Below are 25,509 nucleotides of genomic sequence, written 5' to 3'. Positions count from 1 at the left end.
GCAGCAGCAACTCCTACAGTATAATCAGTCATTCGAGAAGAGGAGGACGAAAACGAGATATCCCATTCAGCAAGCGTGTTCCGATTTCCAGTTTAGACAGTTCCCTTTGCTCTTTCAGTTACTACACCAAACACCTACATCGCCACCATGGCCAACAAAGTCTTTCTTGCGGCTGTCGCCGCCGACGTTCTCTTTCTCGCCTCGGGCATCCTCGAGCTGGTCTTCTCGCTGGTCGTCAGAAGCCAAATGAACGATGCTCCCCAGGATGGCGAACAGGCCACAAGGAATCTACTTCACCAGCGATTCCCTCTCACCGCTGGCATTGTCAATGCCGCCTTTATCCTCGCCACGTTTGCCGTCACCCTGCCAGGACTCGTCATGCCCGCCCGCAGCATTCTCAAGATTTCCGGATACATGGTGACTTTCTGTGCCATTTTCACTATGTGTGTGGGTGTCTTTCTCTGGGTCATGACATTGAGGATTCGGGAGCAATTCTTTGACATCTACATTGCGCAAGAACCCGAGATCCAGAGCTTGATCCAGATTTCTGTACGTCAAACCCGAATAATGGCGAAAATACTGCTAACGAAGGCTACAGTTTGAGTGCTGCGGATACTCCAACAGTACCACACCCGCCTTTGTCATGGACACTACGTGCACCAGCCCTGCGAGCGCAGCTCTTCTACGAGGCTGCGCGACAGCTATCTCCAGCTTCTCAAACCTTCACATCGACAGCATCTTTACCGTTGTCTTTGGACTCGTTGGTATGTATTAGTTCATGTCCTTCGATATACCGCACAATGTACTAACCACATACTCCCAGGTGTTGACGCCATCTTTATCCTCTGCATCGCCTGCCTTCTCAAGGACCGCAAGGAGCGCGAGCGCTACCGACACATTGACGAGAAGTCCGGCTACCGACAGATTTAGAAAAACCACCTCTGGGCATGAATGAGGCGGCCATTGACTGGCTGCCGTGGGCTACATCGACGTTCCTTTTCCCGTACCTAGTAGTATAGCGGCCACCGTTCCTAGAGAACCTGTTGCGTTTACCAGCCTTTTATATTTAGTCCGAGATGTAGTCAATGCACAAGGTTCTTGAACTTCTGGGGGAAACTGGGGGTATACAACACTTCTGATCATTGGGACATATCGTGAACCTTTTCGTATTCCTCGTGAGAGCCACGTCATAATCTTGAACGCTATCAAATGATTCCAAACGTCGTTACGCCTCGTTTTCTGCTCTGCTCTCTCCTCATCTCCACCTCCTCCAGCTCAAGTCCCGCGCCGTCCGCCATTATCCGGTCCCGATGCCACGGTCCGACAAACATGCCCTGAGGGTCGACGCTGTCCCGCACCGCGCGGAAAGAGTCAAGCTCCTTGCCGTAGAAGGCCTCGATCTCTGGGCGGTGGGATCGGAAGTTCTTTGCCCAGTGAGGCTTGCCGCCGAGGTCTTTCATCAACCACTCAAACGCCTCGTAGTACCTGTCGTGGCAGGGAGGGTCTAGCCAGTAGGGTCGGTAGAGCGTGGCGTTGAGATACAAGGTTGGTCCGTCGTCGACGGTGATGTCGAGATAGGGTCGCGCGTTGGAGGTTAGTGTAGTGTCACTCACACGAACCTCGACAGGCGCGTGGACATAGAGGCCTTCGGCGGAGAAGGGGATGTTGTGGGGGACGTAGTCGGGGTCGTCGGGCGTCAAGTGATTGAGCCATGAACTCAGCCGTCGAAGGGCTTCAGGGCCCTTCTTGAGAGGAATGGCCCACTCGTTGACAAACTGCGAGTAGAGGCAGTTCATGAGGAGGGCCTTGCGGCTCGGCTGAACGGCCGACGAGCTTGTTCCGTTGCGGAAGCCGTACTGCATGCCAAACACGAACCACTCAACCCAGGGAAGAATCCTCGGGACGTGCTGTGCGATGTACAGCAGGTTGTGGTAGACATAGTATCCAAGGGCGCCATCGTAACCGCTCTGGGGTGGATCACGGTGCTCCTCGTCCGTCTTGTCCGCCTGCCAAACCACGGCACGCCTCGTGTAAGGGAACCACCAGACCCTGACAAACTCGCTCTGCGTCCACAGCTCGTGGTTCCAGGCCTCAAACATCTTGTAATCGGTGTCAATGACCTGCCTCCACTTGAGGCTAAAGGCCGGGACGGCCTTGAAGGTGACCTCCGTGATGATTCCAAGTGCGCCCAGCGAGAGCAGGGCGGCTCGGAAGAGGTCGGGTTTTGTGTCCTTGGAGCATTGGACTGTGGTCCCGTCGGCGAGGGTCACCTTGAGAGAGATGATGTCCTCTGACATGAGACCGTGGCGCAAACTGCTACCATGAGTACCAGTAGAAATGGCGCCGCTGATGGACTGCTGGTTGATGCTCCCAAGGTTGGGCATAGCAAGTCCATGCCTCTCAAGCTCCTCGCACAGCGTATACAGCCTGATCCCGCCCTCCATGATAACCACACCCGTCTCCTTGTCCACAGAGATGATCCTGTTAAAGTTGTCGAGGTTGACGAGCCAGCTCGACGTACACGTGATGTTTGACGGCGAATGACCGCATCCCGCCGTCACCAGGCGCCGACGACACCTCCGCGCAAGATTGACCACCTTTTGCACCTCGGCCAGCGACTCTGGCTGGATATACAGCTCTGGGAGGGACGAGAAAGTGCGCGCCCAGGTCTGGTGGACGTGCCGCTGGCGGGCGCGAAAGGCGACGCCGTCGTCTTGGAGCTTTGCGAGCTCCGCGGCCACGAGGGGGTCCATTGCGCAGGAGGAGGATGTGATGACAGAGGCAGGAAAGAAGAATCTCGCAGGATCAATCGACGAGTAATGGATATAGAAAAGACCCAGCGGGATCTAATCTATTCGCTCGATGCCAAAGTGGGCGTAGTCGCATTCGGTCTTGGGTCTTGGTCTCGTCTTTGTGGGTCAGGGTCAGGGTCGGAATCGTAAATCTCTCGGTTCAACAGGACAGGCTCCGAGGCCGGTGAGGCGAGTTAGAGGAGGAGCATTTCTGCAGAGTGTGTAACTCCGACTGGGATGAGGAAGGGGAGAAGGAGTGCGACATTGTGGGAGGGTGAGCCATATATTGGAATGGATGGGTAGAAGTTGTCGACGGTTCGGAACGGCTTGATAATCAGAAAGAGGCGCGAAACCCTCGTCCGTCCCGACTTGAGCGAACGAGCAAGGAAAAAAACCTGATCGACAGAAAAGTCCCTGGATCGGCAATTCGCGCTGGGCTCTGATTGGTTGTAGGATAAGGGTTCAAGCCGTCAACGATATCTTTTTTCAATGCGGGCCATGACAGGGATCTTGATGGTGTCATTGAGCCTCTAGCAGCCGTCATCTGGACCGGCTCGGCTCGTCGCTTTGATGGTTTCGTGATGAGAGTGCGAGTGCGTCGATCAATTGGAGTTGATCTCGTCACAAAGATCTTGTCTTTTCCAATTCAAATGCCGTGGATATCGTTTTAATGCTTGATCGCCCAGTTCTGCCCCTCAGCATCTAATCTGGCAGCGTTCCACAAACTGCGACAATGCCCACTTGAGCCATCGCTCGATCTTCACACCAAACATGATAGAACGGACGCTAAAATAAGTGACACGATACTGTAACTCATGGCTAATTGACTCTAATAAATACACACTTTTCGTTGCCGGAGTCATGTTAGCAATGGATCCCAAAGCAGTCTATATCCATATCAGGTTGTCCTAAAATTGAAGTTGTATTGTTAACCTAGACACAAACAATGCCATTGATCTGCTCTGCTCTTCGCGCTACAAAACAAAACTCGGTCTTTATGACACACCCATTATTTAACCCTGAAAAAAAGGATGCTGAAGAAGCTCGCTTGCTGTGGGCCTCGGGCGTGGAGGAATCTCCATTGCCAACCGTAACAAGTCAGTTATAGAAACCACCTCCTCCTCGCTCAGGTCAAGGGGCGCGTTTGCTCTGAATGTGTGCTCGAAACCTATCAGGGGGTAGCGCCTGGTCACAGGTGGCTCCAACCAGATACCCATGTGTGGCCATCTCCTCAGGAATTGGTCTGGGAGCCGGCCAAAAATGAGCGCTATGCCAAACCAATAGTGCAAGATCGGAACCTCTGGGTCGAACGCCACCTGTTGACGCTTTCTCCGACAGGGAAGGCTGCGAGAGCGAGGTCAGCATCACCAACGGCAACCTTATCCAACATCTTACCAATCCCAGATTGCCTAGCTTGATTTTGATATTTTCATCGTAGTCGTCGCGTGTCGGAAGAATAGGGGAGATCTTTGTCAAATGCAGCGGCGCATGTACTCTGTCAGACGTGTGCCGAATCTTTTCAAGGAAAACTTGGTCTTCGGGTCCCTGGACAAGGTCTGGGGGATACGAACGAGTCTTAATCTCGAGGCTATGCAGGCCGATGGCTCCATGAACCCACCCCGCCCGGTGCATTGATTCGATTCCAAGGAGAGTCTGTTTGAGAATACTCTTGATGATGTGAATGGGGAGCCTTGGGACCCCCCCTGAGGGCGGCGGATACGAAGTTAGAGGTTGGAGGGAACCGCGAAATGGTATATACTGGGGTTGGTATGCGAGACACGCATGGATGCCGCTGGGGCCCCGCAAGGCGTAACCCCGAGGACAGTTGACGTGCATTGGATCCAGATCACCATGGGAAGCTCTTAGGGCCATCGATAGGCTCACTATGTTGGTGATAGGGCCCCTCGATACCGACATAATCTGGAGGGTTATATACTGGGGCTGCCCAAGCTGTACCTCTCTATGGCTCACGATTAGCATCGGCAACAGCAGGCGATCATGTGTAGTATAATCACTCTTGTTGGGCGAGCCACTTTGTCCAGTCCCATCCAAACCCAAGCTTTCGAATGATACGATACCACCCTCGCTGGTCGGAGGGCGCTTTGATGAGTGTGCCGAGGGTTATTGGGTAAAGCCCGTCCTCGACGTAGAGCTCCGGCCACTCGCACAAGCGGGCATAATGCCATTCAGATTGGCGAAAGCTGTGTTCCGAGGGGTATTCAGGCACTCCTGGAGGAAGCTCCATGGGGTGGGGAGGTATCAGCATATGGGGGGGGGGGAGGTACCGCCATGGTAATGGATTTCTGGTAATTAGAGAGATGCGTGGTTCGTGCGCGGGTGATAGAATGATGATATGGATGGAGATGCAATGTTGATGGAGCGTGTTACGGCTGGCAGTGGTTAGAGGAGGAGTAGCATCACTTTGATCTAGGAACGAGGTTTTCTCTTTCAGGCGCTGCTTTCCTAGATAACCTAGGTAGTAAAGAGCCATCCAGCTTTCAGCAAGTGGCATAGTTGGACTTTTCTTGAAGAAGGATACTATACATGATAGAAAGGCAGTGCTTTACAGGATGGCAGTAGGGCATCGGAGTTGGTGAGGTTCTCTTCGGGTCGTCACCTCCCAAATAATCCTCCAAAAGCCGACGAAGCACCTCCGCCGCCTCCGCCGCGACCTCCGTGCCTCTTGGCCTCAGTCCTAATCCATTCTTTGAGAAACTCCTTGTCAGAAAGCTTCCTCGCATCCGCCAGCTTGGTCGCCGTCTGGGCCTCTCCGCCGTCAAAGCTCAGCAACGTGGGGATGCTGGTGATCATGTAGGTCATGGCAAGATTGGGGCTCCCGGACATGATATCGGGCGAGTCAAACTCGACCATGGCAAGGGAAACGCCGCCCTCATCCTCGCCCACGCCGGACTCGACAAGTTCCCGGATTAGGGGGCTGACGACTTTGCAGGTTGAACACCAGGATGCGGTCCAGAGGGTGAGAAGGGGTGTGCGGGATGAGGTCGAGAGAGAGAGGTACGTCGAGAATGAGTCGTTGTTGCGGATGCTAGGATGAAGCGGTCAGTATAGCCCGGACGATCGGCACGTCACCTAGCGGTAAGAAAAACAAGGAGGGAGTCGACTTTTTCTCCACGATCGGCATGGGGGAGTTGGGGGTGCAAGACAAGGGCCATGTGCAGGCTCATGTGATGTGCATGGAGGTCAGAGAAGCACTCACGGGGCGTATATATGGTTCTTGGCTTGCTGCGGGGTGGTGGTTGAGAGGGCTCGGGAAATCATACGAGGCGGCGGTTTGGCTAAAGACGCCATCCCGTAGAGGGGCCGTAGCCCAGACGATAGAGTAGTACGCATTCTATCTGAAGTTGCAATATAACAGGCAAAGATAGTATGTGGCAAGAGAGTCAAGTCACATTGCAGATGAGAAAAAGATACTAGGTTAAAGGCGCCCTCAGTGCAGGGTCCGCGTTGCGGCTCGCCCCAAAAGTTTGTGACAAGGGATGAAAGAAGAGCGCAGAAATGATGTCATTGCACCCCAGATGCGATCTAGTGGCTGCAGAGACCACAGCCAAAAGGACCCTTTCGCAGGGGACGGCAGAGCCAGTTACAAGGACCAGAGGCCCCATGCGACGGCGCTGGGGGGGTCATGTGTTGCCCTAGAGCCGCACCGGCCGAGCTGTGTATTCGGAGTCCATCCCTTGGGTCGTCAGCTGTACGCGCTGTAACCGTTTTGCTCTGCCGCCGTCGCCGCCTGTGAATCCTCCGACTCCACCTCCACCTCCGCGCCGGGGTCCGTCCGTCGCTTGTTTCGCTTCGTTTGGTGCGGGTGTTGAGATGATCTATCTCTTGGTCATTACTCATGTTTCTAGGCGTCCGGTGACTTCTTTATCTTGACGCTCCTCCTTCCTTCCTCTCCCGTCTTCTTTCCCTTTCATCAGCTGCATTTGTTTGCTTGTTTTGCTTGCCTGAACCATCTTCGGCAGGTGCCCGTGGTGCTCTCATTTCTGACGTCAAGCTCTGCACCGGACAGCCTGAGGCAAGACATCTCTAGGCGAGGGAGATTGCAGCTCGAGATTTGTTTACTCCTCCAGACTCTGCCTCTACCCTACAGACAAGGAGTCATTCTCCTCAATCCCCTGTTCAACTATTGTTACGGATATCTCACCTACCCGGCATACCTAATCTTCACTTCGGCGCTATCTCCACCTTCGTCTTTATCTCCAGGAAACCCACCGGGGTTCAGAAATCACTATCCACATCAATTATCCCTACCTCTCAGGGTTCTCACCCTTTGAACCTTTCCCGGCGCAATTGACTTTCGCATCTGCCGCGAAAGCTACACCAAGCCAGCCGAGAAGCCATCATGGCAGAAAAGCCAGAAGTTCCGAAGTGGCGGCACCTTTTGGGCGCTGGTGCCGCCGCCGCCACCAGCACTCCCTCAGATGGCAGATGGAAGCCATCGAAATGGAGTATGGGAGTGTTGAACGACAAGGACACCATTGAAGTTCCAGGTCAGTGGCAAAGAACCGCTTAGATCTAGGAAAAGATTAACACCAGATAGGATCCGTACTACTTCTTGCTTCTCACCGCAATGAGCCACTTGGTCTTCGGAACGTGCAGGCAAGGAACTCGCATTCATCTATCCCCACAGGCTTCCCAGTCAACTCACGCAGGAATTCGGCATCTTCAGCAGCAAACCGTCCTCAGGTACAAGAAGAAAAGAAGAAGACGAGCGATGGCGCCATCATTCTGGAGCCCCAACCCGAGGACTCGGCCAATGATCCTCTGAACTGGCCTTCATGGAGACGGGACATCGCCCTCTTGTCACTTGGCTTTTACTGCATGATTGGTGGCGGCACAACCCCTCTGGTGGCCGCCGGCTTCACGGACATTGCACACACGTACAATGTCGACGTTGAGAGGGTATCCTTGACCACAGGACTCTACATGATGGGCATGGGCCTGGGCTCCGTCATATTTTCTCCTACCGCCATCCTCTGGGGAAAGCGCCCCGTCTATCTTGCAAGTGCCATTCTCTTCATTGGCACATCTCTCTGGGCCGCCTGGTCCCCCTCGTTCAACTCTCTCCTGGCTGCCAGAGTCTTTCAAGGCGTTGCGGTCAGCCCGGTGGAATGTCTCCCGTCCGCCACTATTGCCGAGATCTTCTTCCTGCACGAGCGAGCCTATCGTATCGGTATCTACACACTGCTGCTTCTTGGCGGCAAGAACCTGGTCCCTCTGGTTAGTGCTGTCATCATTGGTGCCTTGAGTTGGCGTTGGGTCTTCTGGTGAGTATCCATAACCGCAATCCTAGTCACGTTATTATTGATTGACAATCTTCTAGGATCTTGGCCATGATTATTGGTCTGGGCGCTGTCCTTCTCTTTTTGTTCGTCCCCGAGACCTTTTGGGACCGAACTCCTCACCCCAAGCCACGTGTGCCGTCGAAACGACCGAGCTTTCTCCGTCGACTGTCGTCACGTCATAGAACGCAAGACACAGGGGAAGAAGCTCTTAAGATGGAGGGCGAAATAGAAGCCCCTGCATCTCTAGCCGCTGCAGTAGGACAGCACGAGGGCGGCAAGCTAGGAACAGGTGCTGGTTCGGAGGGGCAGGAACCGGCGTCTCCTGGTCCTAGCCACCGGCACAGGAATCTTCATGTTGGCTTTGCGAATGCCGACGGAGAAAGCCCAGAGGCCTTTGCGTCTGAAGAATCGACGGCCACTGTCATTCACCCAACCCCATCCAAGACTGCGAACTCCCCCTCAAATGAACCCACTCAACCTACTCCTCCCTACTTCAGCAGCGCAACTGGGAGCGAATCCAATGTCGCCTCATTCAAGTCGGGCCCGAATCTTGAAAGCGAGAAGATGGATACTTCGAGGCTGAGGGGACCACCCAAGGTCCAGGCTTACACACACACCCTCCGCCAGCAACCTCCCAAGACATTTACCCAGCAACTCAGGCCCTGGCATGGGCGCCTCAACCACGACAGCTGGCTCAAAGTGATGGTCCGACCGTTTATCCTATTCGCGTACCCGGCTGTTCTTTGGTCATCAGCAGTGTATGCTTGCTCTGTTGGCTGGCTTATCGTCATCTCCGAGTCCATTGCCATGATTTATCGTGACAGAGAGTCATACGACTTTGATGCTCTCCAGACTGGCCTTGTCTATGTCTCGCCGTTTGTGGGTGGAATCCTGGGAACTGGCGTGGCCGGCAAGATCAGTGACATCATTGTCAAGGCAATGGCTCGCCGTAATGGCGGACTCTACGAGCCTGAGTTCCGTCTCGTCATGGCGGCGCCCATCCTGATCAGCACATGCATAGGCCTCATGGGCTTCGGATGGTCAGCCGAAGAGAAGGATCACTGGATCGTTCCGACTGTCTTCTTTGGCATCGTTTCATTCGGATGTTCTCTTGGTTCGACCACAGCTATCACATTCTGCGTTGATAGCTATCGCCAGTATGCCGGAGAGGCATTGGTGACTCTGAACTTTTCCAAGAACGTGCTCCACGGCCTCGTTTTCAGTCTCTTTGTTACACATTGGTTGCACGCAGATGGTCCCAAGATGGTTTACATATGGATCGGCATCATCCAGCTTCTCCTGATGCTGCTAACGATCCCCATGTATATTTACGGAAAGAGGGCCCGGATGTGGACAGTCCGGGCGAACCTGATGGAGAGATTCTAGATGGTGTTCTAGAGGTTGTTCTAGAAGTTGAGCAACATTGCTTGGAGTCATGGTACAGCATTTGCATATGTTTTGCAGCGTTTTGGTTCATCATTGGTTACGGCATGGGACAGGCATTCATGGGCATCATGATAGACTGCATGTTACGGCCATGGGGGTTCGGACAACGGTTTGAATAGCATTTTCATGGTATGAATTCGGATAGATTGATATAGCCGGACTGGCTCTTGTTACACGATGACCTTCACAGACACTCGGGAGAAGCACTGGGTTATTCAGCAGACTTATGAAACGTTATGAATGATCGTGGTATGAGGATGGTCGCCATGGCGCAGAGAGTTGCTCCGGTTCGAGATTGCTTAGACAAGAATACAAGGACAGTGTCAGAGTTGATCAAGAATGTCCACATGCATGCTCACTATGTACTGCAAGTGCTCCGACGAAGCTCACCTTGAATGGATCAAGGTCCTCTCCAACATGAGACCAAACTTTTCACCCAGCAATGATCGACGTTGGTTGCCTGGGCTAAACGACCTGACTTCATTCTCGCAGGGCGTAGTAGGTGCGTTGGATTAATAATCTTGAGTGACCTGATGCCCCGTGATACCCTCAACGAACCCTCGCTCAATTCTCAGCGCTATTCAAATCCTGGTGTCAGGTGACATGGCGACCTAATGGCGTCGCTGTGACGCAGAGTTGCAGTCAAGGCGCGCCCGTCTCGACGCGTAGAGGATGCGCCGTCGAGGCAACAACCCCGCAGTTCTCCGAACTACTAGGTAATGTAGGTATTCACGGAACGACATGGCTAAAGGTTCTATACGAGATATACGATGTTACTTTGTGTTTGTGATACTGCTGGCTGTCTTGGGTATAAAAATGAGCGAGTGGTCTCGACTGAGATGAATTCATGTTGTTCAACATTCACAACAGTTCTTATTCAATCCTGACCACAACTACATTTCTATATCGTCGAGATGACACGCAAAGTGAGTTTTGTGTCCATATATATCCCTTATCTCACATCTCCAATAGATCGTCAACCGTCAAGAGTGGCTCACAGCCAGAAAAGCCTTCCTTGAGAAGGAAAAGGAACACACCCGTGCAGGTGATGCCCTCGCCACCGAGCGCCGTAACCTCCCCATGGTAAAGGTCGAAAAGACCTACACCTTTGAGAGTCCTAATGGCACCACCACCTCCCTGGCAGATATCTTTGGGGACAATGATCAACTCATCGTCTACCACTTCATGTTCAAGCCCGGCGACGATGAGGGTTGTCGCGGCTGCTCTCACGTCGGCGAGTCGTTGCCTGACCCGCGACACCTCAACTTCAAGAACACTGCGTTTGCGTGCGTGTCCCGTGCTCCGGCTGAAAAGCTCGAGGAGTACAAGAAGCGCAACGGGTGGACCTGGCCGTGGTATTCGAGCGGCGACTCCGACTTCAACTATGACTTTTTCGCCACCATCGACGAGGCCAGGGGCCAGGCCCTGCTCAACTTCCGCACAAAGGACGAGGTCGAGGCTAAAGGTCAGACGTGGTGGGAGGGCGGTGATGTCCCTGGGTACAGCGTCTTTCTGAAGGAGGACGGCGAGATTTATCATACGTATTCGACGTTTGCGAGGGGTGGCGAGACGGTGCTGACGACTCTGATGATGCTTGACATGACGCCTCTCGGGAGGCAGATTGGCCAGTATGGACCGGCCGAGTTTAAGCTCAAGGATGAGTATGCGTCTGCCAAGTAGTTGATAAGAGGCTTAAGTTGGTTTGGCTGTGTTTAACTAGTTCATCTATGTGCCCGATTGTGGACTGGAGAGAACAACACGTATAGCTTAGGTCCATTGCCATTTCAACCATGAGCCCCTATTCTCAACTGTGATCTTCACCGTGACGAGCGCCACCCTTCGTTATGAAATGTTTTATTTGATTTATTTGTACCAAGTTTCCTTTACCAGAACTTGACCAAAAGCCCGCGCCTTTTCAACCGCGACATGCCCATCCAATTACGCCAGATTCAACGCCTTCTTGGTCGCCACATCCATCCCAAGATTCCCCCTATCCAGACGTTGCGCCAAATAATCATGGGTATACCACACCCTGCCTCTCTCATCTCACTTAGTTCGTGTCATCTTTTACTGTCGTAAACGCCATTCGAGCCATTCACAACTCAGTCATCGACATCCATTCAAGAGCATCAAGAGACGACTGTCATGATTACATCACAACGCAATCTCCTTCCTGATGCCTATCCATCTTGCTGCGTGAGATGCGTTCTCGCTGGCGCACACCGTTTTTGCCTGCGCGCTTCAGGTCCTCCAATCGTTCACGGGCCTTGGGGAAGTCCTGAGCTGTGAGAAATAGTTAGTTGTCTGCATCCTCAAGGCCTAATTGGACATCAACTTACCGGCTGCTCGCCAGTACCATCTCTTTGCATCTTCTAGGTTGGGCGGGACTCCAATGCCCACCTCAGTAAAGTAGCCCATAGCATATTCGGCCTTTGCCAGTCCAGCAATGGCCGCCTTGCGCGCCCACAGATATGCTTCTGTGTCACTCTGGCCAAGCACGTTTTCGCTGCCCGTCAAGTACCATCCGCTCAGGGCAAGTTCCGCCTGGTGCTCCTCCTGTGTTGCCGCCTTGGAGTACCACATGATGGACTGCCGAGGGTCAATGGGACATCCTAGCAGGCCATACTCAAAGGCACAGCCAAGCCGATACTGGGAGAATTTGTAGCCTAGCTCGGCAGCTTGGAGAAACAGGCTGTACGCGTATGCCTCGTCTCGGATGATGGCGTCGTTGGGCTGCGCCGACTCGTACAACAGGCCAAGCTCGTGAAGCGCATGGGGATTCTCGGCATCTGCCCGCTCAGCCGCCCGCTTCAGCCATCCTACCGCCTCCCGGGGATTCTTGGGCTGGCCCAAAAGACCCTTGAGAAGGATCATTCCCACCTTGTACATCGCAGGAGGGTCGCCGAGTGTTGCAGCCCGTTTATACCACTGGATCGCCTTCATTGGGTCCTTCCGCGTGCCGCCGCCATCCTCATGTCCAATCTCACAACAAACTGCAGTTCGATAAGCTGCTCCCGGGTGTCCAAGCTTTGCCGCATATTGATATTGGGTGAATGCTTCCTTGTTGTCGGGTTCGCCAAAGAGGCCTCTGCCGATACAGTCTGCCAGAAAGAACATGGCGTCGGGGTTCTGTGCGTTTGAGAGCTTTTTGAGAATCTTGTGACAGTCGATCAAGTATCGTTCGCGGGCTCGGCCACGTTGCTTGGGATCAGGCATCTTAGGCGCCAGCACGTCAGCAGCTTCTACCAATCTCCTCGCCAACTTGAGAGCCGAGTCTTGATCGCTCGAGTTGGATTTGATCACCATCCTTAGGTGCTCCAGTTCTTGCGTGGTAACGGGGCCTTCATCCCGAGCAGGCTGACGTTGACCATTGCTTCGGGGTGGTGATTGTTGCGGCGGGGGTTGCTGATATTGAGGTTGCTGCTGTGGAGGCTGTTGATACTGAGGCTGTCGTTGCTGTTGGGGCTGAGGTGGAGGAGCTGGAGTGGAAACGCCATAGTTTCGTACAGGAGCTGGTTTGTTGCTCATATTGACCACCGAGTCCTGCATGAGTCCTGGGCGTACAGGTGCCGGGTGCGAGGGCAGGCCGTCTGGGTTCATTGGTCCTCCATTTCGTGCCCCGTTCATGGCCGCAGGAGGCGCGCTTGGCCCCCTTGGAGGCATCTGGTCATATCCTCCAGATCCGTGGCCGTGGCCGTGGTAGGCCTGATCATAGCTTCCTCGGTGGGCGTTCATTTGCGGAACTGGGGGGACATCTGGTACATCACCCGCCATCTCGAATACGGCAGCTTGTGGTTGGCGAAGCGAAGGCTGCGACTTGGCATGGTTTAGCACAGCCGTCTGATGCGCTCCACGCTGAGGCTGCTCAGCCGCAGGACGCATCGACTGTTCAAAAGAACCACGGTTGCCCTGGGATGGCATTGCGTCAAAGTCGGGGTAGCTGCCCCGGTTCTGCTGCGGTTGTGATCCGTTGCTGTCTCGCTGGTTATCGAAGTAAGAGTCATAGACATCATCATACGATGTTGCTGACTGTTTTCGATAGCCTTGTCCACCGCCATACTCTCCGCCGTACTGCCCACCTGCGCTTACTTGCGGATTGGCAGTATATGATCTCTGAGGAGGTGCCCGGTGGCCTCCAGCGGTCGAAGGCCGCTGAGGAATGCCTCGACCAGCAGGAGTGCTGTATTGCGCCGGGTCCATCCGCTGAGGAGGCGGATTGTTTCTTGACCTAGTATCCTCCAAAGGCATCGTCATGCTTCGAGCTGGCGGACCAAAGCCACCAGCTGGGGGCTCTTGCGTGCCACCATATTCATCGTCACACCCCCCGTAGCCCCCTTGAGGTCCATAACCTGCATCCTGCCTTCGGGGGGCACCTCTTGAGTCCTGATAACCTTGGTGATATCCTCTGGGAGGAGGGCCTCGTCCACCATTCGCGGGTTGTCGTCCATAGTCGCCTTGACCTCGCTGGCTATCAAAACTGGGGCGACCGTTTGGTGGCATCATTGATCTCTGGTTCAAATCCATGTTGGACATTTGTTCAACCATCTGCTGTTCATGCCCCATGTCTGGCCGCCGTCCTTGACCTTGTGGGGGATATTGATTTCCAAAATGCGCGTCTCGAGGGCTCATAGGGGGCGTATTTGTCATTGGCGCACGGCGTGCTTTGGTCATTGTCAGCACAAAAGCATTACACGGCGCGTGCTGGACTCACCTGCTGGATCCGAGTGCGCGCCATAAGGACCAGGTCGCATACCGCCTCTCCCAGGCGGCCCATTGGGCATGCCTCGATCTGGTGCTGGGCCCATGCCTCCCCGAGGAGGATATCCGCGTCCTCGATGGGGATCAGCTGTCTGTGGGCGAGGAACTGGTCCTCCTCCGCGGCCACCAGGCATCGGGCGTCCACCGCGACCTGGCCCAGGTCCGTACGGATCTTGAGGCGGAGGTGGCCCTCGTCCATAGTTTTGATCCTGATATTGTCCCCCATATTCCTGCCCGTAACCCTCATTGTAGCCATCGTATCCATAGCCATTTTGGTAATCGTCATACTGTTGTGGTGCTCCGTACTGTTGTGGAGGCGCGCCGCCCTGCTGTCGCGGGGCAGGCCTTTGTGGCGCTGGACCCCCGTAAGATCGTTGTTGGCCGCCGTAGCCTCCGTCGTATGCCATGGTTATACGCTGGCAATATTCGAGAATGGACGAAAGTTGGAGGTTTTGGCTTCCAGAGCCTTGGTGAGGTTGTCGTCAAGCGACCCAGGACCGAGGGGAGTTGTAGGATTTCACAAATCCCGCCGAGAGAAGGTGTTTAGGTTGGTAGGCGCAAAGGATTACAGTCGCATTGCCGCAGTTACAGCCACCGAGTTTCGGAAAGGCGTGTGATCGGCAGTCCAGATCGTGGGACTAGTGTGTGAGAGAGAAAGCCGAGGCGGTTACCGTCGATCCCAAGGACGAGAAACAGGAGAGAATGAATAGGTAAGAAGGTGACCGCTTTCTGAAAGACCTGCTGGCAATGGGCGACAGGGAGACAGCTGGCAGGCCGCGCAGAAACGGAGCCGGGTCAGTCGGGGAAGAGGCACAGGTACAGGCACAGCCGCCAACGGAGTAGGTTAGGTACTGTAATAATAATAGGTTGGGTAGGTTGGCAAGGTAGTAACAAACAACGATAATAGGTAATAATGACAGCGCAAACTGCAAAGAACAGGGAGGGCCCTAGACAAGCTGTTTGGCCGAGTTGCAGCGCCCAAAAAAGAGGACAAGAGAGAGACCTAGGTAAGACAAAGAAAGCTTCAAGATGGCGCAGATTAAGATGCGGAAGGGGATTTCCCTTTATGTCTGGCTCGTCCGAAACGACTACGGAAGGCGCTGTACCTACCTTCTCCAAGGTTGCCTCCAACCCCCAACGTGACCTGCCCCAGGGTTGGTCTAGTCTCTCTACAACACATCCCGTCCATCCATCTTCTTTCTTCACATCCATCGAAGCTTGTGGGGTCAAGGCGCCAATCCTCCTCGAGTCCAGTGGCTTTGTCGCTGTGTAGGGCCGTTTTCGAGGTCACCTCGGGTGGGGATGTCCAGGTACCATCTGCATGTCCTGGTGGCCACTGAAGCCGTGCAGCACTTGGCGGGCGGTACCTTGCCTTAACTTGGAGCCCAGTTGGAGGGGCTAGAGGGGTCGGGCACCCTAGAAGCGAGACCGAGGGGCTTCCAGGGGGGGTCATGATGCGGCTTGCCCCTGGAAAAGTCCTGAAAACGTTGTCAGTCTCCATCCGGCCTCCAGGGTCCTGGGCCCTTCTTCGATCCTCATCATCCATCTCTAGCTTTAGAAAGCTAGCTCTTCGCGTATTCACTAAGCGAAGCTCTTTACGAAGGTCATGAGAATGCGATTTACGAAAATTGAGGTCCTCCAGACCTTACGTGTCGTGGCCGAAAGGAGCTATCTTCACCGACTCACATCGGCCCATCCAGCTCTCTCATTACCACCACCGCGAACCCGTTCATGGCTAACCCAAGCCATGCTGGTCCAATGGTGCCGTATCACGAGATTCGTCACTGACCTACCCATTCCAGTGGCTCCAATGACGGGGCGCTACGCCGCTGCCGGCTTGGCTCTCAACCGCCAACGGGTGCATGGCTGTCTGTGGCTCAATCCAGCCCCTGGCCATCAAATGTTAGCTTTGATCGGTTCTTGCATAGGAGATCATTTCATCAAACCCTTTGATGTCCATGGATACCACGTAGCACTTCATCTATTGTTTTTTCCTGCTGCTACCCTGATCATTATGCGCTGGGGTGCGTCAGAGCCCTCTGCACCAGGCAAAAGCATTGCCGTGTATCAGAGTGCCATGGCCCCGGCTTCATATTGGTTAAGCTTGCCTCCTTTGACGTACGGGATCCAGCCATCGAACTTGACGGAAAGTCATGCGAAACAGCTCCAGTAGAGGAGGCTGGCTCTCCGAGTCGAAACGAAATGATGAGCCAGATCCTTCAAAGCTGCTTCTCCGTGGTCGATCGACCCCAGCGGCCCCGGGCGCGGTTCCTCGCATAACATCATCTGTGGAGCCAGCCAAGACTCCGTGCCTCATCGATGAACGCTTTCCGTGGTGTTTCCGATGAGAGGCTTTGCGGACACCTTCGGAGGATATCTGGCCCAGCCGCCGCGGGATCAGAGACATTGTGGCACTTGTCGAACGCGACCATGCGGGTCTGGTTGTCAAACCGAACCTGGCTTACCACCATTTCGACGTCAGAAGAGGCCTCATCGAGCCTTGATGACCATGGCTGTGACCTTCACGTGAGAAAGCAGTTGAAGGTGAATGGGTCCATGACATCGACGGACTGGCTCGTATATCTGACATTGCCGGGATATTCAATCCGCCCGATGGCTTCTCGAGACGCTATACGTCAGGCAGGCCTCCGAGCTGACCACAAGCTTCGACCAGTCAGAGGCTGTGAAGCGTCTTGATTGGGAAGATGGGTCTTGCCACCTCACGACGGCATGTTTTGCACGACAGGTAGATTCCATTGTGTGGACGGTTGAAACAGAGGCCAAGCCACACGCGTGGCCATCCGTTGGGCGCTTGTACAACTTGTTTGCCGCCTGCCGCCAGATTGTGGCTCAGAGGGAGCCAATTGACAAACAATCCCATTGTATCAGATATCATCCGGTACTACAGTTGTTTCCGGCAGCCAGCGATGTCAGCTTGCAATGTTTCATTTGTCACTGGCCTGCTCATTGGTGTTGCTCACAGCTTGCTTCAGTGATTGCGAGCCTCGGTGTGGCTGAAAGCAAGTGGCGTCGAGGTTGATGTCGGAGTCGGGACAAGACCACCTCCGAATATTGACCGCCTGCCCGATCTGATGCTCTACCAATGAAGAGCATACTGCCAAATCAATGACGGATGCAGAATCGCGAAAATCATCATTGGAAGAAGTGGCACTGAAGCAGAGTTCATCCCGCCCGCCATTGCGCACTTTTACAACAACTTCACCGAATTGGAGTAACTTCAGCCTCTTTAGAAATTGCCATGGCACCGAAAAAGCCGTCGTCGAGGTGGTGGTTCTGGACAAAGGTCATGCTCGGGTAAGTCGACGGCAATGGAGCAGTTGGTTGAGTCGGAACTGACGGATTGACAAGTGGCGCTGTGGTCGCTGTCGGCGGACCTGCCTTTACTATGTGGTTGACTCCCACCGAAGAGGAGCTGCGATCGAGATATAACCCCGAACTACGAAAGAAGAGCTTGGAGAACCGCGAAGAGCGACAGCAAGAGTTTGACGACTTTGTGACACGATTGAAGGAGTACTCCAAGTCGGACAAGCCCAGTGAGTGTGTCTTGCTTGAGGATTGACGACATATATTGACCTCGTTATCAGTCTGGATTGTGGTGAAGGAGGAGGAAGAGCGAAAGAAGAAGGCTGCGGCTGCAGCGGCCAAGGCGTCACAGCAAGAAACTGATGCCCGACGAGAAGAGATGAGACGGGAAGCTGGTCTGGATTCGAAATAAAATTGAGGCGGAGTGAAAGGGCAACTTTGGATACCCATCGAGTGCTTGTAAGAGTATTGGCATGATGGAAGGCTACTCGTGTACAACAGCTGGGGGAACGGCGGTCATGGTGGACGGTATGAACATCTATGTAAAGCAATTGGAGTTTCTGACGACTGAAAAATATAGCCAACTTCTCTCGATCAATAAGACTGACTGTTGGTAGTTGTGTGTTGAACTATTGCACTGACTGATATCCATGCTCTGCTGAGGCCTTAGAGTCGTTTGCAGGGCGAGATAGTACGCAACACTGGTACTTACTTAGGTACCTACCTATCTAGGCATTGTTATTTGTGTAACACAAACGATATATTTGCTGTGCCTGGACAAACGGTTCTTTATTATGCGAAACAACACGGCAACAATCATGGATATATCATCCCAGGTCACAGAGTGGAGAGCTAGGAGCATGCCCTGTGCTGTGCGGCTTTACCCCACGAGCCAGGCCTACAACGTCACGGGCGTCAGTCAATGGCGCAAGTGGAAAGTGGAGGGCGGGTCACACACAGCGAGAGAGCCCCCTCCTTCCCTCGGCGAAATGGTAGTTCCACAGGCGAAAACTCTTGGCACGCACAAAATCTACTTTGATCCATCACCACCGTTCGAAGCCGACGGCGACAAACAGCTCAATACCCACGCCTATCTCACCGGTACGCCGCCCAACCCGCGCCCGCACGCTTCCCCGGGCATCTTTGCCTGCAACACTCGATTTTCCCCGTCCGAATCCGTCTCAGCTGACGAGCATTGCTGCAGTTTCGATCGAGTCTCCCCCGATCCCCCGCATCGAAATTCGCCCATCATGTCCGACGTCCAAGAGCGCCTCAAGAAGCTTGGCCTGGGTGCCCGAACTGGTACGTGAATTTCTGCCAATTTTTTTGGTCTTGCACGAGGGGAGACTCAGATGCTAACTCGCGACACAGGGTATGTTTTTACGCACTTCGACGTGTCCCCCGCCGCCTCCGACCATCGCAGCTAACCTGGTGATATAGTGGAAAGGGCACTCCCCGAAGAAAGGTCAAGCGTGCGCCCGCCCGCTCCGGCGCCGACGACAGGAAGCTTCAGCAGACCCTCAAGAAGCTGAACACTCAGCCCATCCAGGCCATTGAGGAGGTCAACATGTTCAAGTCTGACGGCAACGTCATTCACTTTGCTGCCCCCAAGGGTTAGTCATCCCACTCTGGTCATGTCGTGTGCGCGGGGTCTTGGTGTTTTCGTTTAAATACTGACATGGGTCCCCTCCAACAGTCCACGCTGCCGTCACCTCCAACACCTTCGCCATCTACGGCAATGGTGAGGACAAGGAGCTGACCGAGCTCGTCCCCGGCATCCTTAACCAGCTCGGCCCCGACTCGCTCGCCTCCCTCCGCAAGCTCGCCGAGAGCTACCAGAACATGCAGAAGGAGAAGGGTGAGGACGAGGACGACATCCCCGACCTTGTCGAGGGTGAGAACTTCGAGAGCAAGGTCGAGTAAAGTTGCTCAATTCCATCAATGCGACGGGCTGGTGAAATCGTGGGCATGTTCGGTCAAGAGGCTGGCTAGGTTATCCCGCGAGGTGGGTTATGTTTTGCACCTGGGAATCCATAGGAGGAGGGTCGTCACAGAGCTCCCAAGGCGTCTTCTGCGTCAGGAAAACTGGGAGTCGGTACACAAAAGGTCACGGCTTGCGAGAATGTCGCGGTGGAGCGACTGTATCCCGGCTGGCTGAGGTTGATTGATATGTACAAGAAAAAAAATACGACTTACATCGGGAGAAATACCAATCTCTAATGATGACGATCATGATTACGCTCTTCCAGTTGGAAACCTGACCCTCCGTAGTTTCTCGTCCACCCTGTCAAGGCCGTCTGTCGAGCCTCCTGCTTTGCCTGTCTCCTATGGGTAAGCAATGGGCCCTCCTTCAAGTCATGATATGTGCCGCATCCCAGGTGGATGGGTGCGTAGCCTGCATTCTCCAGACTGCTTGAAAGCTCTCTTGCTGTCTCCCACATCCTTCGTCTGGACATATGACTTGCTCCTTTCGCGTTGAAGGGCTTCCGACCTTGAATCACACCACCGATGATGGTCTCCTCCACACCTGAATCTGACCATGCGGCGGCAAGATTGCTGGCAGAAATCTTCATAGCTCGAGCTGACACTGCTCTTTTTGAAAACTCAAACTCCAGTTCTGTTGTAATGGCCTCAAACTCTCTGAATGCATACTCTCCCCGCCACCGTCTACCAGCGAGAGGGCTCATTCTACCTTTCGCTGAGAAGGCACGCCGGCATCCCGAAGCAGAATACTGCGATTTCGGTAATATGACGCTGTGGATGTATGCGTTTGACGGGTCGATGAAAAGAGAGGTCAGAGATGAGAGGAGTGAAGTGCACTGCTTGAGGGAGAGTTTATCAGAGCAGGACTTGGACAGGGTGGGAGGTGCATCTCCTCGAGCTGGCTTTCGACGGACAACGCCGAGTTGAGAAAAGTAAGCTCGTCCTGGCAGACATTTCTCGTCAGCTGAGTCAAGTTCTGTTGCAGCCGGAGTTGGCCATGGTGAAGCATCTTCTTGAGCAGCCATTGTGAGCTCCATACTGGCATCACCACCTAAACTCGTCAACCATATACACACTGTCAGCGGTTTTAGCGACTTACATGGTGCTTCTGAACAATACATATGAAGCTTTACGTCATCTCTAATCTCGAATGGCTTCAATGACATGTCGCCCTCCTTGGTTGTGGTTCTCTGCGTCCTACGCAGGATACTAGAGCCGCCATCCTTGTCGAGGAGGCTCTTACACTCATCGAGCAAGAAACGATTAAAGGTCCTTATGGCCAGTATTTCGGCATGCCAGTCATGAATGCCTACACCATTGGACTCTGCTACTTTCGACGCTGGAAGGCACTTCATGCCTGTTCTACGAGACTACTTAGAATTTGCTGGATCACGGGTGGCAGATAGGGCTCGCTTACGCTAGAGCCAGGCAGGTCAGGATGCCATCCCGTTCGGCAACGATGCCGCTCAACGGCACCCACTCATGAAGGCCATTGTCGCGAACAGTGGGTTTTCTTTTCGCAGGGAGCTTGTCAAATTGCTGCAGCACGGCTTGCGCGATCAGATCTGGCTGAGAGCTCATCTAGACATGCCCACGATGCCTCGAGAGAATCCAAGTAGCCAAAAAATGAAACAAGAACAATTTCAAGAATTTGAAGCAAGGTATCCGTGTAATTCGATGGTCGTCGGCCGACAAGTCTCTCGATTGGACGAAACTCACCCCCGTCCTGGTGGAGTTGAGGTCAGGGTGACCTCGCGCAGGTGCACGTGATGCGCGGCGTCATTTAGCGCATCGCCTGCCCTAGGTCGCTTAGTCAGTGTGCACACAACTCGAGAAATTCCAGGTTGCGCCGGATCACGAACCTCTTACTTTTTGCCCATCGCCCAATCCCCCACGGTCCAACCACACAAAACACCTTGTCGCCCCCCTTAGGAAGCACACCAGCGACAAGATGCGAACCTACGACGACACCTTCTCCGGCGAGAGAATCTACCCTGGCAAGGTACGCCAATTCCATTGCCCTCCCCGTCCCCGATCCGATTATCGAAATGCGAAGTTCTGGGTTGCTGCTGAAGGAGCATGACGGGATCGCATCATGGGGATGGGAGGATCTCAGTTGGGTTATGTCTGTGATGAGAACATGGAGGCTAACGGGTCATCGCATCACAGGGTAAGCTCTACGTCCGCGGCGACAGCAAGATCTTCCGATTCCAGAACGGCAAGTCGGAGTCCCTCTTCCTGCAACGAAAGAACCCCCGCCGTATCGCCTGGACCGTCCTCTACCGCCGACAGCACCGCAAGGGTATCTCTGAGGTACGCATCAACTAAGCAGAGGGAGTGCTGTGAATGAAGCGCTGCGCGCTCACCCGCCCCCTCTCCTCTTCCGATATCCAGTAACAGGACTGACACATACTACAGGAGGTTGCCAAGAAGCGAACCCGCCGTGCCGTCAAGTCCCAGCGAGGCATTGTCGGTGCCTCCCTCGACGTGATCAAGGAGAAGCGCAACATCCGACCCGAGGCCCGCTCCGCTGCCCGCGCCCAGGCCATCAAGGAGAGCAAGGAGAAGAAGCAGGCCGACGCTGCCGCCAAGAAGGCTGAGAAGGCTAAGCTCGCCGCCTCTAAGGGTCAGGCCGGCCGACAAGTCAGCAAGCAGGGTGCCAAGGGCGCTGCCCCCAAGGTTCAGGCGAGAACCCGTTAAGATGGTAAATAGGGAGGATGAATGAAAATGGGAGAGTGGAGTCCGTGGTTCTTGTGTCTTTGTCCGGCCGGTTCTTCTACAATCTCGGGAGCATGGAATGCCATAGGGTGCATTGATAGTTGAGCAATGCCATATCGGTGCAAATGGTCAAGAGAGCATCTCTATTTTGTGCCGTGACCAAGAAGAAGGTGTGCTGGCTCGTTATGGGGTGGCTTGGTCAACAACTCACGGCGTCAAACGAGGGTCTCATGTTGCTCATTAGAGAGCTACGACACACACGCTTATGACACACAAGATCACGGTTTCACGCAAGCAATATGTGAGGCAAGAATTGTGCTCAAATGCTCCTTCATGGGAGTGATGTTTAGATTCTATCGTGTTCTCATGCTCATATCTAGTCTATTATTTTTTTGGGAGACTTTTGTGCCGCAGCTCAATTACAGCTGGGCCAGGACACCGAGAGCACCGGAGGTCTCAATGCTCTGGGGGTGGTCGTCCTTGGAGGCGTAGGTGACCTTGCCGTGGTCAATGATGATGGCGAAGCGGCCAGTTCGCTCATCGAAGTTCCAGCCAATGCTGCGGGAGAACTTGGCATCCTTGTCGGACATGAAGAGCTAGGCGAATGTTAGCATCAGGCATCTTGATAGAGGTCATTCTGGGGCATGGAGCATACAATGCTGTCGTCGGTGACACCGTTGGCCTTGGCCCAGCCGTTCATGACAAAGGGATCGTTGAAGGCAACAACGATGACCTGGTCAACACCCTTGGCCTTGATCTTGTCGATATGCTCGGTGTAGGAAGGAATGTGGGAGCCGGAGCAGGTGGGGGTGAAAGCACCGGGGATGGAGACGAGGACGACCTTCTTGTCCTTGAACTCTGCAGTCAAAAGTCAGCATGTGAAGATGCGGTGAGAAGCTCGAGAATAGTCACGTACCCTGGCTGGCGTTGTAGGGAACGGGAGTACCGCAAGTAGAGAACTTGGAGATCTCAGGGGTGGGAGGGATGTAGCTGAAGAAGACACCCTCAGGGAAGTTGTCGCCGGCCTTGAGCTCAGTCATTTTGGCTGTATTGTTGGTGTTTGTTGGTAGATTGGTGGTGATTAGAGAGAAGTGAGGATTGTGAGGGGTATCAAGTTTGAGAGAGGAAGAAAAGATAAGAGCCGAGAGGTTGAAGAAATATGCACAAGATATATAGATGGTCGGTGACGGTTCGCTCCTTCCGTGACGGAAATCTTTCTAATGCCGGGCACCCACCGGGCATTCCTGCCCCTCAGCCCCTCCTGCCCTCCCCAATTGTCCGTGTTGCCTCCCCGCTGTTTGCCCCTTCGGAGAGCAATCGGAGAGGCGGAGAGAAGTCCACACAATCATAGACGGCATTGGCGCAAGAGGGGTCGGCGATGAGGTCAGTGAGGCCTTGTGGGCCTTTGACCGGAGCGCGGGCGACGCGGCCCAAGTGGAACCGGCGCTGGCCACGCTCGCTGCGCTGCGCTGTCTTTGGTGTTGAGGGACGGGGGGACCTTGATAGTCGACCCTGCTGGAGACGGTCTTGACGCAGGGGTCCTCCAGGGATGTATTTGGAATGATGTATTTGGAATAATGCTCGTTTGGAGCCTCATCTATCCCATCGTGATATCTACTATGAAAGACCACCATGATTCTTCACGACTTGACCTGACGTCGCCGTCGGCCGGTGGCGGAAGACAGGCTCGGATGCAAGTCGGCGCCGAGAGACGAAAGGAGGGTCCTGTATCGGGCAAGTATTTGTCATCCTCTGCAGACGCAGGCAGAGAGGATCAGATTAGATTATCAGCGGCAACGCTAGTCGGCCTCAGGCACAGAGGCAATGTCATTCTCCCGTATATGCCCGCCGGTACAGTACAATCAGGCGGTTCCGGAAGCTCTAGATCCGTAGTTGATGGCGGGTGGGAGTGAAACCGAAACGGCAACTTGCGGCGGATTACGCCGCATGAACGCCGCCTCTTGTCGATTCCGTACCGCATTTTCGGGGAATAACGTTCGGGTTCCTGGACCGAGCCGAGCAAATTTCTCATTTGATTTGTAAATATAGCAGAGAATAGCAACTGTTCGAATCCTCAAAGTGGCGATTTCGGTGAGAACCGAGCTGAGCCCATGACTCTCGGGAACGCCTGCTTTGTTGAAATTTGATGCCTTTCCCGAACCGACCTCAAACAAATGCCACGTGGATTTGCCTGACAAGCACGAGTCAAGCTAAACTTGGCCAACATCCATGGAAGTCATGGAAAGCCAGAGAAACAATCAATCAATTGACACGTCTCCACGCAAGCATGAAGTGGGGGTGCTGGGGCCAGAGCGGTGGGATTGATAGCCTCCAACCTATCGAGCCAGGATGCCCGTGATAAAAAGGTTGAATGGTATGGTATCCTGCTCAAATCTCGATGTTGAGGCTGCTTTGAATAAGTGAGTTTGAAACCATTCCCCGAAAAGGCAGGTTAATTACACACGGCTCACCGCTGGATGGAGCTTTTCGGGAGTTGGTGTTGTTGACGCCGGCAGTCGGCGGCCAGGAACAGGCCATGATTGAACCCTGGTGGTTCTTTCTTGGAAATCTCAGCTGATCTAGACATGTTGTTGCTTCAATTGAGTGAGGGGTTCTGCGACTCCACAGAGCGAGCTTGACTGCATCACTAGGGCTGGTATCAACATCGTTATCCACCTCAAGATTGCAGTTTACTCTTCTTGCCGATCATCAAACATGGCAAACTCGGTACATGATTTTTTGATATCATTTCGTAGAATACAGGCAGCTTGTGTTGACGCATGGCAAGATGGCTTGTCAAGCGTGTGTACTTGAAGTCTATGCTCGTCAATCACTCTGCGCAAACAGCAACACTCCATAACCTTGTGTTATTAAACATTGAATCCATGACATACCGCTGTTCATTCCCTTCGAGATACTCTCATTCATGGTTCATGCCGTCTACGAGGACCCATTTGATGCCCATGGCTTAGATCCACGAGGTGGCAGTCGATCAAGTCATTATAGTGCGGTCCTACAAGGGAGGCACTTTAAGTCAGATCGACCAGGCCCTGTACCAAGATGTCTAAAGTCATTCTATACCTATACAACCTTGGAGTTTCTGTTAATCGGCCCTCTCATCGAGATATCGGTCAACTGACCTGGCCATGTACCTCGTCACTGGGCTCGCCACTCCAAGAACACTC

General features: G+C 53.8%; 11 protein-coding genes across 11 annotated transcripts; 6 read left to right on the top strand and 5 right to left on the bottom strand.

Moving 5' to 3' along the window:
* Positions 1-147: 147 nt before the first annotated feature.
* Positions 148-930, top strand: NCS54_00406900 (Hypothetical protein; the record flags this gene model as incomplete). Its single annotated transcript, XM_053149619.1, has 3 exons — positions 148-549; positions 599-764; positions 824-930. 3 exons carry the CDS (start codon positions 148-150, stop codon positions 928-930), a joined length of 675 nt encoding a protein of 224 aa, XP_053005594.1.
* A 275-nt stretch (positions 931-1,205) lies between these two features.
* Positions 1,206-2,753, bottom strand: NCS54_00406800 (D-arabinono-1,4-lactone oxidase; the record flags this gene model as incomplete). Its single annotated transcript, XM_053149618.1, has 1 exon — positions 1,206-2,753. The coding sequence occupies one exon, from the start codon at positions 2,751-2,753 to the stop codon at positions 1,206-1,208; it is 1,548 nt and encodes a 515-aa protein (XP_053005593.1).
* Positions 2,754-5,405: 2,652 nt separating this feature from the next.
* Positions 5,406-6,200, bottom strand: NCS54_00406700 (Thioredoxin domain-containing protein; the record flags this gene model as incomplete). Its single annotated transcript, XM_053149617.1, has 2 exons — positions 6,010-6,200; positions 5,406-5,838 (listed from the first exon to the last, which is right to left on the bottom strand). The coding sequence occupies exons 1-2, from the start codon at positions 6,141-6,143 to the stop codon at positions 5,406-5,408; spliced, it is 567 nt and encodes a 188-aa protein (XP_053005592.1). The 5' UTR covers positions 6,144-6,200.
* Positions 6,201-7,152: 952 nt separating this feature from the next.
* Positions 7,153-9,481, top strand: NCS54_00406600 (MFS domain-containing protein; the record flags this gene model as incomplete). Its single annotated transcript, XM_053149616.1, has 3 exons — positions 7,153-7,300; positions 7,351-8,077; positions 8,134-9,481. The coding sequence occupies 3 exons, from the start codon at positions 7,153-7,155 to the stop codon at positions 9,479-9,481; spliced, it is 2,223 nt and encodes a 740-aa protein (XP_053005591.1).
* A 974-nt stretch (positions 9,482-10,455) lies between these two features.
* NCS54_00406500 (Hypothetical protein) lies at positions 10,456-11,221 on the top strand (the record flags this gene model as incomplete). The annotated part of the gene is made up of 2 exons (XM_053149615.1): positions 10,456-10,467; positions 10,514-11,221. The coding sequence occupies 2 exons, from the start codon at positions 10,456-10,458 to the stop codon at positions 11,219-11,221; spliced, it is 720 nt and encodes a 239-aa protein (XP_053005590.1).
* A 469-nt stretch (positions 11,222-11,690) lies between these two features.
* NCS54_00406400 (Hypothetical protein) lies at positions 11,691-14,706 on the bottom strand (the record flags this gene model as incomplete). The annotated part of the gene is made up of 3 exons (XM_053149614.1): positions 11,691-11,824; positions 11,881-14,202; positions 14,253-14,706. The coding sequence occupies 3 exons, from the start codon at positions 14,704-14,706 to the stop codon at positions 11,691-11,693; spliced, it is 2,910 nt and encodes a 969-aa protein (XP_053005589.1).
* Positions 14,707-17,558: 2,852 nt separating this feature from the next.
* NCS54_00406300 (Cytochrome b mRNA-processing protein 4) lies at positions 17,559-18,035 on the top strand (the record flags this gene model as incomplete). The annotated part of the gene is made up of 3 exons (XM_053149613.1): positions 17,559-17,614; positions 17,669-17,853; positions 17,905-18,035. 3 exons carry the CDS (start codon positions 17,559-17,561, stop codon positions 18,033-18,035), a joined length of 372 nt encoding a protein of 123 aa, XP_053005588.1.
* Positions 18,036-18,873: 838 nt separating this feature from the next.
* Positions 18,874-19,546, top strand: NCS54_00406200 (Nascent polypeptide-associated complex subunit beta; the record flags this gene model as incomplete). Its single annotated transcript, XM_053149612.1, has 4 exons — positions 18,874-18,925; positions 18,995-19,019; positions 19,064-19,236; positions 19,320-19,546. 4 exons carry the CDS (start codon positions 18,874-18,876, stop codon positions 19,544-19,546), a joined length of 477 nt encoding a protein of 158 aa, XP_053005587.1.
* A 293-nt stretch (positions 19,547-19,839) lies between these two features.
* NCS54_00406100 (A to I editase domain-containing protein) lies at positions 19,840-21,187 on the bottom strand (the record flags this gene model as incomplete). The annotated part of the gene is made up of 3 exons (XM_053149611.1): positions 19,840-20,657; positions 20,706-20,968; positions 21,024-21,187. The coding sequence occupies 3 exons, from the start codon at positions 21,185-21,187 to the stop codon at positions 19,840-19,842; spliced, it is 1,245 nt and encodes a 414-aa protein (XP_053005586.1).
* Positions 21,188-21,434: 247 nt separating this feature from the next.
* On the top strand, positions 21,435-22,306 carry NCS54_00406000 (Hypothetical protein; the record flags this gene model as incomplete). The annotated part of the gene is made up of 3 exons (XM_053149610.1): positions 21,435-21,608; positions 21,776-21,919; positions 22,025-22,306. The coding sequence occupies exons 1-3, from the start codon at positions 21,558-21,560 to the stop codon at positions 22,304-22,306; spliced, it is 477 nt and encodes a 158-aa protein (XP_053005585.1). The 5' UTR covers positions 21,435-21,557.
* Positions 22,307-22,743: 437 nt separating this feature from the next.
* Positions 22,744-23,457, bottom strand: NCS54_00405900 (Thioredoxin domain-containing protein; the record flags this gene model as incomplete). Its single annotated transcript, XM_053149609.1, has 3 exons — positions 23,241-23,457; positions 22,980-23,182; positions 22,744-22,920 (listed from the first exon to the last, which is right to left on the bottom strand). Exons 1-3 carry the CDS (start codon positions 23,362-23,364, stop codon positions 22,744-22,746), a joined length of 504 nt encoding a protein of 167 aa, XP_053005584.1. The 5' UTR covers positions 23,365-23,457.
* Positions 23,458-25,509: the final 2,052 nt, after the last annotated feature.

Source organism: Fusarium falciforme, chromosome 3, assembly GCF_026873545.1.
Source record: "Fusarium falciforme chromosome 3, complete sequence".
Taxonomy (NCBI): Eukaryota; Fungi; Ascomycota; class Sordariomycetes; order Hypocreales; family Nectriaceae; genus Fusarium; species Fusarium falciforme.
This window is presented reverse-complemented; position numbering and strand designations above follow the sequence as displayed.